General features: G+C 41.1%; 1 protein-coding gene across 1 annotated transcript in view; it reads left to right on the forward strand.

The window, feature by feature from the left end:
* The window catches only part of ENTREP1 (endosomal transmembrane epsin interactor 1), a 50,340-nt gene extending 40,579 nt beyond the window's left edge, over window positions 1–9,761 (forward strand). The window contains exons 9-11 of the mRNA XM_067568867.1: window positions 2,257–2,415; window positions 4,852–5,141; window positions 7,701–9,761. Of these exons, the coding sequence (XP_067424968.1) occupies window positions 2,257–2,415; window positions 4,852–5,141; window positions 7,701–7,904 (653 nt within the window). The 3' untranslated portion in view covers window positions 7,905–9,761. The remainder of the gene's footprint in view (window positions 1–2,256; window positions 2,416–4,851; window positions 5,142–7,700) is intronic.
* Window positions 9,762–15,374: the final 5,613 nt, after the last annotated feature.

A 15,374-nucleotide genomic window follows, 5' to 3' on the forward strand; every position in this document is an offset into this window, starting at 1 on the left:
AGCTGTACTGATACAGCTGTGCTGCTGTACATTTTAAGTGTAGACTAGCCCTTCGTGCCAATTTATAAAAAGGGAAATAAGGACAATCCGGGGAAATACAGACCAGTCATCTTAACTTCAGTATCCAGAAAGATAATGGAGCAAATAATTAAGCAAAACACCTAGAAAATAATAAGGTCATAAGTAACAGTCAGCATGGATTTGTGAAGAACAAATCATGTCAAACCAATCTGATGGCTTGTTACCCTGTCAAAAGAAAGCTTTGTGGATAGGGGGAAAGTAGTAGATGTGACATATCTTGACTTTAGCAAGGCTTTTAATATTGTCTCACATGACCGTCTCAAAAACAAACTAGGAAATACAACTTAGATGGAGCTACTATAAGGTGTGTGCATAAATGGAAAACCAGTCCCAGAGAGTAGTTATCAATAGTTCACAGTCATGCTGGAAGGGCACATCAAGTGGGGTGCCGCAGGGATCAGTTCTGGGTCCGGTTCTGTTCAATATCTTCATCAATGATTTAGATAATGACATAGAGCGTACACTTATAAAGTTTCTGGATGATACTAAGCTGGAAGTGGTTGCAAGTGCTTTGGAGGATAGAATTAAAATTCAAAATGATCTGGAGAAATGGTCTGAAGTAAATTGGTTTAAATTCAATAAGGACAAATGCAAAGTACTCCACTTAGGAAGAAACAATCAGTTGCACAAATACAAAATGGGAAATGACTGCCTAGGAAGGAATACTGTGGAAAGGAATCTAGGAGTCATTGTGTATGACAAGTCATAGTGTATGACAAGCTAAATATAAGTAAACAGTGTTACACCATTGCAAATAAAGCAAACATCATTCTGGATGTATTAGCAGGAGTGTTGTAAGCAAGACATGAGAAGTAATTCTTCCGCACTATTCTGTGTTTATTAGACTGGAGTATTGTGTCCTGTTCTGGGTGCCACATTTCAGGAAAGAGGTGGAGAAATTGGAGAAAGTTCAGAGAACAACAACAAACAACAAAAATGATTAAAGGTCTAGGAAACATGACCTGTGAGGGAAGATGGAAAAAATTAGGTTTGTGAAGGCTGGAGAAGAGATGACTGAGTGGGGGACATAACAGCCTTCAAATACATAAACGGTAGTTACAAGGAGAAGGGAGAAAAATTGTTTTCCTTAATCTCTGAAGATAGGACAAGAAGCAATGGGTTTAAATTGCAGCAAGGGAGGTTTAGACTGCACATTAGGAAAAACTTCCTATCAGGGTAGTTAAGCACTGGAATAAATTGCCTGAGGACTCAGGTTGTGAAATCTCCATCATTGGAGATTTTTAAGAGCAGATTAGACAAACACCTGTCAGGGATAATCTAGATAATGCTTGGTCCTGCCATAAATGCAAGGGACTGGACTAGATAACCTCGCGAGGTCCCTTCCCATCCTATGATTCTATGAACCACCATTTATCAGGTTCTGAAAAAGAGCTTTTTGCCCCCCCACATACAAAAATACTCTGTTTCCTTGCAAAGTACCAATTGCTGTCAGAGATGGTTACAAAATTAGCATCCATGAAAAATATCCAGTCTACATCCTCTTTCAAATCTCTGCAACATAAGATAGTGCACCACTTGCTGACACAATCATATGATCTGTATTATAATGGCATATGAATCCATGGAACACGGGCCTGATGTTCGATTTACTTAGAAGGAAAGAAAATGAATGAACAGAGCTTTGTGCTCTCTGTATCTTAATTAAGAAAAATATGAAACTGGATTTTAAAACATTGCAAACAGGTGTGCAAATGGGTGGCCTATAAATATAAATTTGTAAACACAAATATTAGGTTCTCTGGTTTCCCACAATACCATGTCAAATGCCATCATATTCAGGTACAGCTGCTGAAATGCAAGGCTTCAGCTAAGTATTTTCTTTTTTTAAAGTTCTCTAAGAAGGTTTGAATCTTGGTATCTTCAAGGGGTACTGAACAGTTTGTTCTGGTTTAAGCTTGCAGTTAAACAGTTTGGCAGCTGTTCAGTTGTGCCCATTGGTGACAGAAGTGGGTCATTTTTGACAAGGCTTCTGAGGAAGGTTTTTAGAGTTGTACTGGCTTTGGAATTTTTTCTCAAGCCTTGCAACTGCCATTGATTTCAATAGCAATCATTAATGTGTCCCCTAAGTGGCAAGTTTAATCTGTTACTTGCTGGGTGATATTGCATAATTGGTTTATTCTAGTTTGTTTTCCTTCATCTTTACCCATTATGCAGTAGGTGGGGATATTCCTGATTCTTCCAGTAGAGAGAGCCTTTCAACTTCAAATCCATGCCCATTGCCTGCAGACAGACAGCCTGAATGCAAGAGAGCCTTCAACCCTCTGAGGAAGAGATCAAAAAGCGACCCTGTGCTACATGGCTTGCCACCTAGAGGTGATTTATTTTCTATATCAACACTGTCATGCATTGCACTCATTTTCTTAAGGCTGTAATTATCAGACTGTGCCGGTGCCTTGAATTTGATATAGCAATCTGGCAGAAGTTGAAGGTATTGTATGTAGACTTTGGGGAGACCACAAGAAAACAAGTGTATGTGTTAAGAGCAAACACATACACATCCTTCCAAAGACATTTATTAGCACTTTTAGCTTCTGTTTTATTTGTATGTGTAGCTACTAGTAAAAAGGGAGGAAAAATCCTGGGTGTTCTCCCCCACCCCCCTTCAGTGTATATATATTTTTCACTGCAATGGTATTTGCATCTAATGAGCAAGTTCTGTCTTGCCCACTGTTTATTTCACAGGGACTTTTTCAGCAACTTCTGAGCCATCAGCTCCTTCCTGCCCACTCAGTCTTCACCACCTTGTAATCTCAATCCTCTTCCCTTAACAGCATCTACATTCTCACTGGCCCTGCACCTAAGGAGGCACCACTTTCCATAGACATCTGCTACAGGATTGGGTGCTCTGGGCCGTGGTGGCTACAACTCATTCCCTTTTGCAGTTCTAAACCCTCCACTATTTACAGCCTCACAACTGTCAGTCCGAGTGCTGGAATTCCACTAATAGTTGCTGATGCATATTAAATTCTCACAAAATAAATCATGTGTGGGCTTTAATAACTGATGCTTGCTTAGGATAACAAAATAACTGCAATTTCTGTCTGTCTTTAGCATTTATGGAACCTGTCACTGTGTTGTACTTAGTAGTCTATATAGCATTCAGCATGTTCTTATCTGATTATCTCTCCCCCCAGTTTCAAGCTTTTTCCTTGCACCCATTTTTTCCATTCCACCTTTTCTCCTCCTCCCCTTCTTTCACAGTGTCTGTGTAGAGTTTGCTCCTGAAGCAAGTATTAAATGGCATGAAACAGTTATCTATTAATAGTAGATTAGATATGGTGGAAGCAGGGGATGCTCTATGCTGTACATAGAATCAGTCAGTCAGCAGCTTTTAAGCACTTAAAACCACGCCATCAGGAATCCAGTTTTGTAATTAGTTCTATACAATGTAGCCTTGGACCACCTGAAAGTGAAATACTCAGTTGCTGCCGAGATAGAAGTCAGCTGCCCCATTAACTAGGGAAGTCACTTCCATTTAGTTTGATCTCCCTTGATGAGAGGTACTGGACTAAATTCCTTCTGGAATTATTGTTGTCTCTGGCATAATGCTCACATCACAGAGCTTCTTTATTAACCTGTGGGTGTTTTTCTGATAATCAAAATGCAATAGCAACAATGTTTATTTAGACAACGTATCTTGGAATAGATTTTTTTTTCCTTTTAAGTTTTCCCAAAGTAACTTAGAATGGAATTTTCAGTCAATTTAAAAAAAAAACAAAACAAAACCAACAAGATATCACTAATTTTTGGTTTTTGGGGGAAAAAAAAAATTTGGATAGTTCATAACAAATCCTCTTGATCAGTGCACAGAAGAAACCAAAGAATGCATTAGAACATGAAAGGTACAGCATAGCTTGCAGGAATACATAAAAATAAACAAAAGAGCTATGAATGTATTGTCCGTCTGTTAGTATTAGTTGTCTGTCTGGTTATGCTTGGTTATGGCTTCACGTCGCTTGCTTTCCCATACATTTATCAAAATGAACAGCTGTAATGTCTTAGTGTTATCAGAACAGAGTGGGAGAAATCAGCCGTGTTTATATTAGAAAGGGGAATTACTATTCACAAATGGTGAAATTCACTGAGTTTAGAAGGCTCATACAAGCCCTCAGCACTTCTTAGACTCCATGAAGGACCTCTGATGCAGAGGATGCAAGAGCTTATTTTAATCTGTGGGTTTGTCTACATGGCAAGTTAGCTCACCATGTGGACCCTGCTACAGTCCCAGACAGCGGCTTAGCATATTAGAACTTTCACTCCACTGTAGTAGAGTCCACATGGTGAGCTATGGCGTGGCAAACTTGTGCAGTGTAGATTCACACCTTGGCTTTCCAGGCACCTGCTCACATTGCAGACAAGCCCTGTCCCATGATTACTATGTAGTAGTATATGTTGACAACCACAGCCCAGACCATTAACATGCAAATGAGAGGTAACTAGGGGAGAAAAAGGGGTCTCTAGCCCTAGGAAGGTGACTGAGGGACAATAACCACAGGCTGGAATACTCTACCTGGAGTAAATTTGACACAAAGCACAAATATTTATCGGGGGATGGGAGGGGAGAATTGAATCTTGTTACCCATTGGCGCTATCATGGCAATAACTAAATTTCACTGCTTACCAAGATGTCCCCTCTGTGCAATGTATCCGTGTTGAATTACTGTCAATGCTGACATCTCATTATGACATTGTTTTTTCAACTGCCCAGATACAATAAATGGGCTTTGTTTATTTTGCTTTTGCCTTCAGGTCTGGTACTAAGCTGTGAAGCTGCGACTCAGACTGAATTGAAACCAAAACTGGCCACTGTCATTTTGCGAAAGAGTTTGAGAGCAAGAGCTTTGAGAGCAAGACCACAGTCTTTGGTAGACTACAGGTCATATATGGACACTAAGCTGCTTGTGGCAAGATTCCTAGAGCAGTCCTCCTGCAGCATGACCCCTGACATACATGAACTGGTGGAAAATATCAAATCCGTTTTAAAGTCGGACGAAGAACACATGGAGGAAGCCATCACCAGCGCCAACTTCCTTGAGCAGGTAGCTTATTATTGTAGTTGGGATGAACTGGAGACCTGAATACTTCCTCACTTTATTAATTGGCTTCTCTAGCATACAAAACACTGGGTCAGTTCACAGCTGCATGCTCTGGATAGCAGCAAGGCTCAGCGTTTGGCCTCTAGCAGGGTTTACTGGTATGTCAGCTTAGTTCTGGGAAAGAATGAGAAGTCCAAGCAGTGATGTATCTAAGATACATTTGCACAACATAGAAGTAACCAAGATTCAGGGGAGGGGAAGTGGAACAGGAAAACCTATTTCTTAAACTAGTGTGAACACCATACATATATAAAATTAAGAGGAAGATGAAATATTAGCCTCCTCCCTACCCCCAAAAACAGGGCAAAATCCCTTGTGGCAGAAACATGGACTACAAAGAGACATGATAATATCATACTTCACACAGGAAAAAGGTTGTAGATGATTATAAAACAGAGGAAATTGAAATAAATTATTACCACTACAAAAAACTAAAAAGAACTCCACCCAGTGTGTCCAGAATTACTAGAGTTTAGAGTGAAGACATAAAAATGTTGATTACTGGCATCATCTAGTAACGTAAATAAAATATGTTACCTTCATGTTTTACAAGTTACTGTAAAATAGCCATACCTCTTGGTTTCACTATAATCAGTTGTTTCTAGTGTGTGCTTTCTGGTGCATCTTCCTAAAACTTCAGTGCCATTTTTAAAGCAAAGGGACTAATTCAGTCTTGAACCCGTTGACTTTTTTTGTATTTTACAACTTGGCTGTAAATCAGATTAGGCAAAAATAAGTCTGCATTATAAAAAGAGGCCCAGACTCATCCTTATTTTTCCAAATCCTCAACCAAGGCTGGAATTGTCAGCAGCTTTCCAAAACTTTGATTTATTTTGTGTTACCATAGCATCTAGGAGCCCATGTCACATACCAGGACCCAGTTGTGCTAGTGGCTGTGCAACCACAGAACAAAAAGACAGTTCATGCCCCCAAAGAGCTTACAATCCAAGTCTAAGGCAAGAGACAACAGGTGGATACAGACAGACAGGGGAGTACAAGGAAACAATGAACCAGTATTGGTCAGTATGGCAGGCAGTGCTTTCTGCACACCAACAGCTTAACAACTGTCAAGTTTTTTTTATAAGCATAAAAAAAAAAAGGAGAGTTTGAAGGAGGGTTTGGACTCTGCTTCTCAGCCTCTGTCTAGCTCCTTCCTCCCCCTGAAATTGTGCACATGAATCTCCATTAGTCCAATATCAACAATCAGCACACCTTAGTTTCAAAAGACATGCTGACAAGGTACATGGAGTCATACAAAATATCTTGGGCCGAGAAAGGCATAAAACTTAATATCTTGACTCCCAGTCTTCTGCCTCAAGACTGTCTTTCTTTCCTTCTGTTCTTTATTCTCATGGAAGCAGCTATGTGGTATAACTTCTAGCAGTCAGCAATTGGGTAGAGGTTATTTGCTAAAGAAATACATGATATAAACTCTACCAGAGTGACTGCTTTCTGTTGTTTATTCTGGGAATCTTGAACCAAACACAAAATCACCTAGAGGAAAAGCAGACCGTGCAGAACATCTTTACAGTAACAGCATGAGCACCCAGAAATTAGTCTTCTCATAATTTGATACAAGCCACATATAGGCCATAGACTTTCTCCTGAAATATCTTGGGTAACCTGGAGACACAGATCATTATAGTGGGTAGATCTACAGCACAAGTGATTCTTTATTAAAATGGTGGGAAAATCAATGGTTTTAGTTCACAAAGCGTTTATGCAACTCTTCAGCAATGTTGGTTCGCCTGGGTTCTTAGTCCCCGAGTTTAGCTTTGTGCTTTAGGATCAAAGGAACTGAGTAAGACTTCCTTAGCTTCAAATTGAAATCATGCATGGCTCATGGTTTCATCCAGAGCCATAACTTGGCTCAAGTTCAATGAAAGATTTGAGAAACTTAGCAAGAAGTGGCTAAAATTGTGAAACTAGGCAGATTCTTTATAAAAGTTTCTTGCAGCTTCAGTCATAAGAATGGGTCTTTCAGACCAGACCAACCTTCTCAGAGCTGATCTGAAGCATAGCAGGTGGTAAAAGTGAGAGCTTTTGTAAAAAGGGAAGGATAGAAATAAGGATAAGTGGGAACTAATAACTCTTGCACCATTACAGAACATTATCTTACTTGCACTCAGGGTGAGTTAAAATTATATCCCCTGTGTTAGGGGAAAAAAATGGTTGGGGAGACCAGGAGTGAAAATGCACAAATCCAGCAACCATTCTGGGGGAGGGAGGAGGGGAAGCTGTTCCCACCCCCACAGCTCAAGCCCCATCAGTGATTATGCCTATGTATGCTTTTCAATGTAGTACCTGCTGCATTATGATATACATTAATGAACTGTCAGCAAGTTGGGCATGTAGTCATCTGAGAAATACTGGAGAAAGCTAGCTTACAGCTTCCTACCCTCAAGGAAGTTGGGTCAGGGGTAACTTCAGTAGAGTATATTTTAAAAAGCAACAACAGAGAAGCCAAAAGATATGAAGTTTGACTTTTCCATTTCTTTGAAGGTTATGACTCCTGCTCAGTCATCTACATCAAGGGCACATACACTACCATTTAGAAGACACCCAAGGCTGCTGCACCTGGAGAGCTGTGGAGATCTGAGTACTTTCACTACATCAGAAAACCAGGTAGCAGAGAGGAGAACCCAGAGAATAGAGCATGAACGGCCTCATAGTCTCATTGGAGTTGTACGGGAAACTGTGCTCTGATTTGGTCTGTTTTTGATGCTTTTCTGATTTCCTGCATGAGACAAACTAACAGGGCTGGATCATCTCTGAAAAGCAGGTTGATGGGAATATCACTAATATGGTTTTTTTCATGCTTTTGGAACCTCCCATAGGAGACTCTCTGAGAAAGTTAATGCTACAAAACTTTTCTCTTTGTTGTTCTCGTTCCAAGCTGACTTTGAAACAAGAATAGTATATTCCCGGATCATTGTTTTGGTGCACTGTAGTTTTTTCAGTTCTTGGAATTGAATCATTTTTGTTACTGAACCAATGTTATACAGTGGATAATGACTCTATACCTTGAGTTCTGAGGAGGGGATGGTTATGCATAAATTAATTCATTTCTCGTCTTCTTGAGGTTGATGGTCCAAATTCTGATCTCATGTCTGTATAAATCTGAAATGAAACATTGAAGTCAGTGGGGCAGCTCCTCAACTGCTGTAAATTGGCATAGCTCCATTGATTTCACAGTGATTTGGCCCTATGGATTTACTCTATATTAGAGCTGTGCATACACTGCAGAACAGTATGTACTTTCACAAGAAGCCTTGCTGAAAGTGTTTTGTGCTTCCATCTCAAACTCCTTGTGGGGTTGGGAGTCGTTCATTCACTGAAACACTCTCCGGGGTTTCTGATGACCTCAGTCACGCAGCACCAATAATGAATTAGAAACAGCAAACACAGTGAATAGGTCATGAGCTGAAATACACTGGCATTGAATATTTGTCATTCTGAATAACGTACACGTTCATGAGTCAGTCTGCAGATAATTCATGAGCAGAAAAAGGCACTACATTTGTGAAATTGCTGACTGCTAATAGTTTGGCAAATTCTACTGCATTTATGTTGGTACCTGAGAACAGACTTTTTAGCCCCATTTCTCTATTTTGGAAGGATATAGGGCCTGATCCAAAGTCCTCTACTCATTGGGAGTCTTTCTGTTGACATTAATGGGGTTTGGATCAGGCTCATTGTTTGTACCATCAAGGCTAGTTATAGCAGTCTACAACTTCCTGTATCACAGCAAGTTACAAGTTAAGTAAGAGGATTAAATATTCCTGCTGCTGTTGAAATTATAAAGCTTTACTGAGGGTAACTATTAAATAATCAACCAACTCTCTCTCCTTCTACATAAGCTTAATTAAAAACTTACCTACAGTGTAAAGTTTTTAGTTTTTCCCAAGGAAAGTGATTTATCAGTGTTTTTAACTATTTCTCTTCCTTGAAACAAGAACAAACTGTTTATTTCTTGTGTGGTTTACACAGTTTACTCATGTTGATCTCTAGCTAGACCATTCTGTTGAGGAAGGCAGCTGCTGCACTCAGGCAGGCACCTGTGCCCCTCTGAAGCTCAAACCAGGATCAGCACCTACCTTTTTATAATAATCAAGCAGTAAAACTGTGTCCTTGGTTTGATGTGTGGCACCTATAACCATCAGTGGGACAAACTGTTCCCTCCACTCCCATGAGCCATAGCACCAATCAATTATAAGTACCATGGAAGCATTGTCTAGTGTCAATGTCATAATTGCTAGGTCATTAATCACTTAACTTTGCCCCAGGTTGTTCACTTGTAAATGGTTAGCCTCACTCACTGTGTTTCCTAGATATATGCATATACTGGAGCACCTGCACTTCAAGAGCAATTCCTGTTACCATAAGTGTACCTTCCCAGAATCAGCCCTTAGAACAGAAGATTTTTTAATAGGCTCTGCTAGATTCAGTACTGCAAGGTGACAGGATTGATAGCAAGAAAGGAATTGAGGTAACTGTTACGTTCCCCCCCCTTGCAATCTGAAGTGGTGTGTAACTTTGTCACCCCAATCCCTCACTCTTGGCTCCCGACTCACTCCGCTTTGTTGTGTGAACCACCCACTCCTGAGTCAGCCCCCACACAGCCTCCTGCGATAATGGATCCCTGGCCCACTGAAGGAGTGCTTCTCGCCAGCTGCTCATGAGAGAGACTCCCAGCAAACACCCCCAGCCCCAGATGCAACCCTGGGATCTGCCATCGTGCAGGGTTCAGTGCTGTACACTGCAAGTTCATTTACATTTGTCTGTCAAAGAAATTGATATGCACCAGCTCTGTCACTCCAAGCGAAGTCTTTACATAAACTCAATCCACATGCACTGTTTTAGATAAAATAAACAAGTAAGTTTATTGACTATAGCAAGATTTTAAGTGATTATAAAATAGATTATTAATGGCAAGGAGTTGGTCACAATTAACTAAAAAGGTAACTCGCATCCTAAACTAAGCTTAATATTTCAGTAGCTTTCCAGTCTGTGATGTTAGCTTACCCACAGCTGGCTGTGATGCCTCGTGCAGGTACCCCGTTCCCCCTTGCAGGCAGTTGTCAGTCATTGATGTTGCTTAGAAGATGGATTCCAGGGGGGAGCCTTGAGACAAAGGTGTTTTTCTTTTAGCAAGTTTCCTCGACACCCCCTGGAGTTAGGTGATCGCCCATGTCCGGCAGTGGGCATGATTTCCTTCACTTGAGTATCAGGTGCTGAGGCCAAGCCATTGTTCCTGTCTGCATGCCTTTGTGAGGCATGAATTCTTAGCTTTGTGTTTGTTTGCATCGATTCAAGCCATGTGAGATACACATTTGGGGATGTGACATAGCAGAGTTTCATATCTGTACATAGGGATGACATTGCAGGAAACCTGCCACCATAACAATAATGTTCAGCATGTCATGAGCATTCTAAAAACACCTTCCATGACATACTGTGCATCAGACCATACAAGTTACACTATAAGGGTAAACATGAATGATACACAAATCACACTATATGGGTGTACAGCGTGTCACAGTAACAACACAAATGCAGTTTGACAGAAGTGTGGCCTGCTGTTCAGCCAAGAAAAAATACAAACTCGGTGTTGTAGCAATTAACCTCTCATAGTTCATGGTTTCTTTTTTGTGACTTCCTTGGGGGAGGGGAGACCAGATTGGGAAGAGTCCATGAAGGGAGACCTTAACACCTACACGTTACAGAGCTGAACTGGATGAGAGGGTAGGAGTGGGCTGAAGGGCAGAACTGGAGCCATAGACTACCTACAAATCCACCACCCAACCCGCTCTGCATAGGAGTGATGGGGGGGCAGCATTGAAGCACCACCGTGCTTTTGCCCATCATGCACTGCAGCCTGAAAGGAAGAATCTGTCCCACCTGCATACTACTGGGCCACACTTGGGACAGGGAGCAAAGTTTGGCCACCAGTAAATTCTTCAAGGTAATGAGTTACAAGACCAACTGTCATACACAGTGACAAAGCCACCTGTGTTAGGTCTCAGGTTTAATGTCATGGAAGCAGCGGGGGAGAGAACTGCGGAGGACAGTTATATCCAACCAGCAGAAATACCCTCCACCTTTTACCCTGGCGTCAGGTAACAAATACCCCCTAGCCCAGAAATCACTTATGCAAAATTCTACTGCCATTGTAAATCCCACGGGCTCAGATTATAAGGGGGAAAAATGGTTTTCTAACTGCTGGCACTGGGTTTCGAGAGTCAAGCTGTATTTGTTCCACTTTGTGCATTAGCACTAGCAGTGATGAAGGACAAAGTTAACTGTCAGTGACACTTGTGCAGCCCCATTTTCCTCTATGGGTTTGCAAAGGGGGAACATATACATTTCCATAGTGAACATCTCTCGACACACAAGGAAGACTTGAATCCTACTCGTATGCTCCTTGCAGAGTTAACACAACTGTCTGCAAGCATAATACAACCAAACGTTAAAGGTAAACTAAACAGTTACTAGGTCACCACCTAATAGAAAGAAATACCAGCTTTTAAAAAACTTACTTACTACATCAATTTATTTCTTCTGGCAGCATAATTACTCCAGGGCAACTGAAATATTCTGATTTATGAAACGCATCAATAAAATGAATTTGTGACTCACTAAGGACACAGCTTAGCTAATAATGAACTGGTGAACTAGCCACTCAATCTGTTCAAATCTTGTATTTAGCAGCAGGGCCCCACCATGGGGGTGGGGGGAGGGTACACTTTACGGAGGCCCTGGGGGGCCCGGGCCACGCTGCAGCTCCCATTACCGAACGGGGCCCATGTTAAATGTTTGTACTGGGCCCAAAAAAATTATGCTTGGACCCTGTTTAGCAGCGCCACTTTGAGTCAGTTTCCCAGATCTCAAGAAAAGCTCTGTGTAAGCTCAAAAACTTGTTTCTCACTCACCAACAAATGATACTACCTCACCCACTTTGTCACTTGTGGTCTGAAAGCCACATAGAGAACAACAGTGTGGCAGCAGCTGCTATTTCATAAAAGAAAAGTAGTTAGCGGAGACGTTTTGGGTGTTGTCATTGCCTCAGGGGGTGAAGGGGTGGGTGTGGGTGACAGTGAGAGTGATCACATATTTTAACAGGACCAGATCCACAGGTCCTTGAAATAAAGAGACGACTTGGCAGGTCAAGGGCTATATTCTGATTGCTCTACAGCATTAAATAGTATGGCTTGAGCATTAACATTTTAAAAAAACTGAGGAAGAGACGAAAAGAAAAAAATGGCTTGTGTTAAGAGCTGAAACAAGCTGATGAGCTGACAAGGAAAGGCTTCAGGCAGGTCAGTGGAAGGAGGAGCTACATAGGGAAGGTCACTCATCCAGCCAGCTAACTGAACAAATGAGTATTTACTTGCGTCTGTGCACAACGTTCTTTTCAGGAAAAAAAAAAAAGTATAGTATGCCCAGTTAAGAACTAATCCCATTCCATCCACTGAATCATTTTTTTCTGTGCTGTGTATGAGTATAGCTAGCTACCTATATATATATATATATCCTATATAGCCCCCTGTTGTTAATGCACATCGCCATATCTGCCTGGACCAATATTGGCAAACCAACTAGTAATACGCAACCTGCTTTATAATTATTTCCATTATGGGTAGCACCTAGGAATCCCATTAAATGGTGGGGCCCCATTGCTCTAGGTGCCGTACTGACATTAACAAAAGGAATTTGTCTCTCAGTTATAGACTGCAAACAAAAGACTTGACAGTCCATCACAAAGTTGATTTTGCTTTAGAATGTTTCCCTCTAGCAGCATCTATGGTACCCAGTGTTTCCTTCAGCCCATGAGGCAATAGAACTAATACAGCAGTGTAAAGCACGAAGGGATTCTTTCCCCAAGAATCAAGCTGCACAGACAACACTGAAGAGAGAGATTTATTCACAATACCGGGAAGTCTGCTAAATCAGCTTCAGCTTTCTGATAAATTATATACCCTTTCTTATCGATTATGTAATAAATACAGACATTGTCCCATCTACAGAGAACAACCGTGATAATGGTCGTTAAATACATACAGAGACACTTTTAATCACTCCACTTACATCCAGACTGCTAAGGTTACACTCGGTGGGGGGGGGGGGGATCTTTACAGCTAGGTGGCAGACAAACAAACACAAAAAGCAAATGTGGTGTTCTTATCAAAATTAGAATCACAAAAGGACATCTGGCTTCCTGGGTCATGGGATGTTTGCATGGGCCATTGTCCTTGAGGATTAGCCATTTAATGTACAACTTGTTAGCTGAAAAGTCTCGAGCCTTACAGCAGCAAGCAATTGAAGTCTGCAATCCGTTTCTTTTTCCTAGATTTGTTTACACGGAGTCTCATGAGCCCTAAGGCAGCAGGTATTCTATCTACACGGTAATGAACAGTCTTAGCACTTACTTATCCGATGCTTTGTACCTTCAACTTCTCTTGCAAAGGTTACGCCTCTACCCTTGTCCCAGCTGTGTTCTGAATTAGCTGCATCTTCCAAATGGGGAAACAGGTGAAGTTAAGTGTCTTACCCAAACCTAGAGAGGGAGGCAGTCTGGGAGCTGGAATTAGATACCTGAAGTTCCTGTTTCACAGCCCATGTGCAGAACACTGGAAGAAAAATCTCAAGAGTTTATCTAGACTCTGTCAACTTCCACTGAAGTTAATGGCAAGCCCATGACAATTTTCCCTTTTGTAAATAATTAGTACCACATTTGCTTTTTTCCCCTCAATTCTTTGACTACCTCCTAAATCCCTATAATTTTATAGTTGCCAGCAGTTTAGTAAAGTTCATTTCCTAATTCTGTTTTGTCAAACATCTCCTTACCTGCTTTTAATCAACAGCCACACGGATTAGGCTTTAATGCCTAATTCTCAACTTGACATCCCCCCCCCCCCCTTTTCTCCAATTTGGTTAGAATAGTCAGATTTTTTTTTTTAAGCAAAACTAAAGATTGTTCTTCCTCAGAATAATCAATACATATTAACGCCTTCAGATAGCAGAAATCCTACTGAAACATTGTACAGAATTTATGAATGCTCAGGGAGAAAAAACTTTTCCAAACTAGCTGATCTCTAGCACCTTGTTCTACCCAACACGTATAGATAATGGAAGGTCATGAAAATACAAAAATGGGTTTATAGAAGACCGTCCAGCTGCTGTAGCATGTTTAAGAGAAGGCGAAAAAGAGGCGCACTATAGCTAGAAAGAATAAAGAGTCAAAGGGAAACTTAAGAAAAACAGCTAGACCAGGTGCTTGTAGCTCATCCTCAGGTTTCAGCTGTAATGGTTATTCATTAAACTATCTCTGCAGCAATTCTAAAATACTTGGTGGATTTCAAGAGCTCCAAACTATCCAAGAGCTAACTTCAATCACACAATTCTGCCCTGTGTTAGTTGCCAGACTAGAATATTAAGTGAAAAGAGTTCAGTATTTATCAGCTTAGATTTTTGTATGTTAACTTTTCTACTGTACATGGGCTTAGAAGAGGAGACAGTTAGTGCAGCTGTTGGCATGCAAAAAAACTTCAGGAAGAGATTAGTTGTCTGTTATTTTTTCCAGGAGAGAGTTATGCAAACTTTGCACATGCTAAACTTTATTTTATTAGTCTGAGCTGAATCTGCCAACATTACCCTGCTTTAAACTCTCTCAGACCAGATCTCTGTAACCACAGTTAATAGCACTTTTGAGTTTAAAAGAGCAAACCTCATATGTATAATTTTCTTACAGTCTGGCTGAAACTACAGAGGGGCCAACCTGTGACCACAAGGGGGCATTCAGTAAAGTGGTCAAATCAATTCCCTTTTCAGTATGGGAGCAGTTTTGCTCAACATTTTCTCAAAATCAAAATGAAAAAAAACCCAACATAACAAAACTACAACCCCATTTACCACCCTCCCCTAACCCCCCCATAAAATAAAACAGCAGTTGGGACAATGGGAATTTGTTTGGGGGAAGGGGTAATCACATGCTTTATTTACACAGAGAAATATTTCAGATAATCGAGTGGATATGGCTTCTCCCTCCCCCCATCCCACTCCACCTGAGTGGCAGGGGAGAGGTCAGGTCTAGATTGCCCCTGCTCCCCAGATATTCCCACTCCCATACGGAGGAGCGGAAAGCCCTGTGTCAGCACAGACACACCCCTATACTCC

The sequence above is a fragment of the Emydura macquarii genome, unplaced genomic scaffold, assembly GCF_026122565.2.
Source record: "Emydura macquarii macquarii isolate MOO-44397 ecotype Brisbane River unplaced genomic scaffold, CSIRO-AGI_Emac_v2 contig_2897, whole genome shotgun sequence".
NCBI lineage: Eukaryota > Metazoa > Chordata > Testudines > Chelidae > Emydura > Emydura macquarii.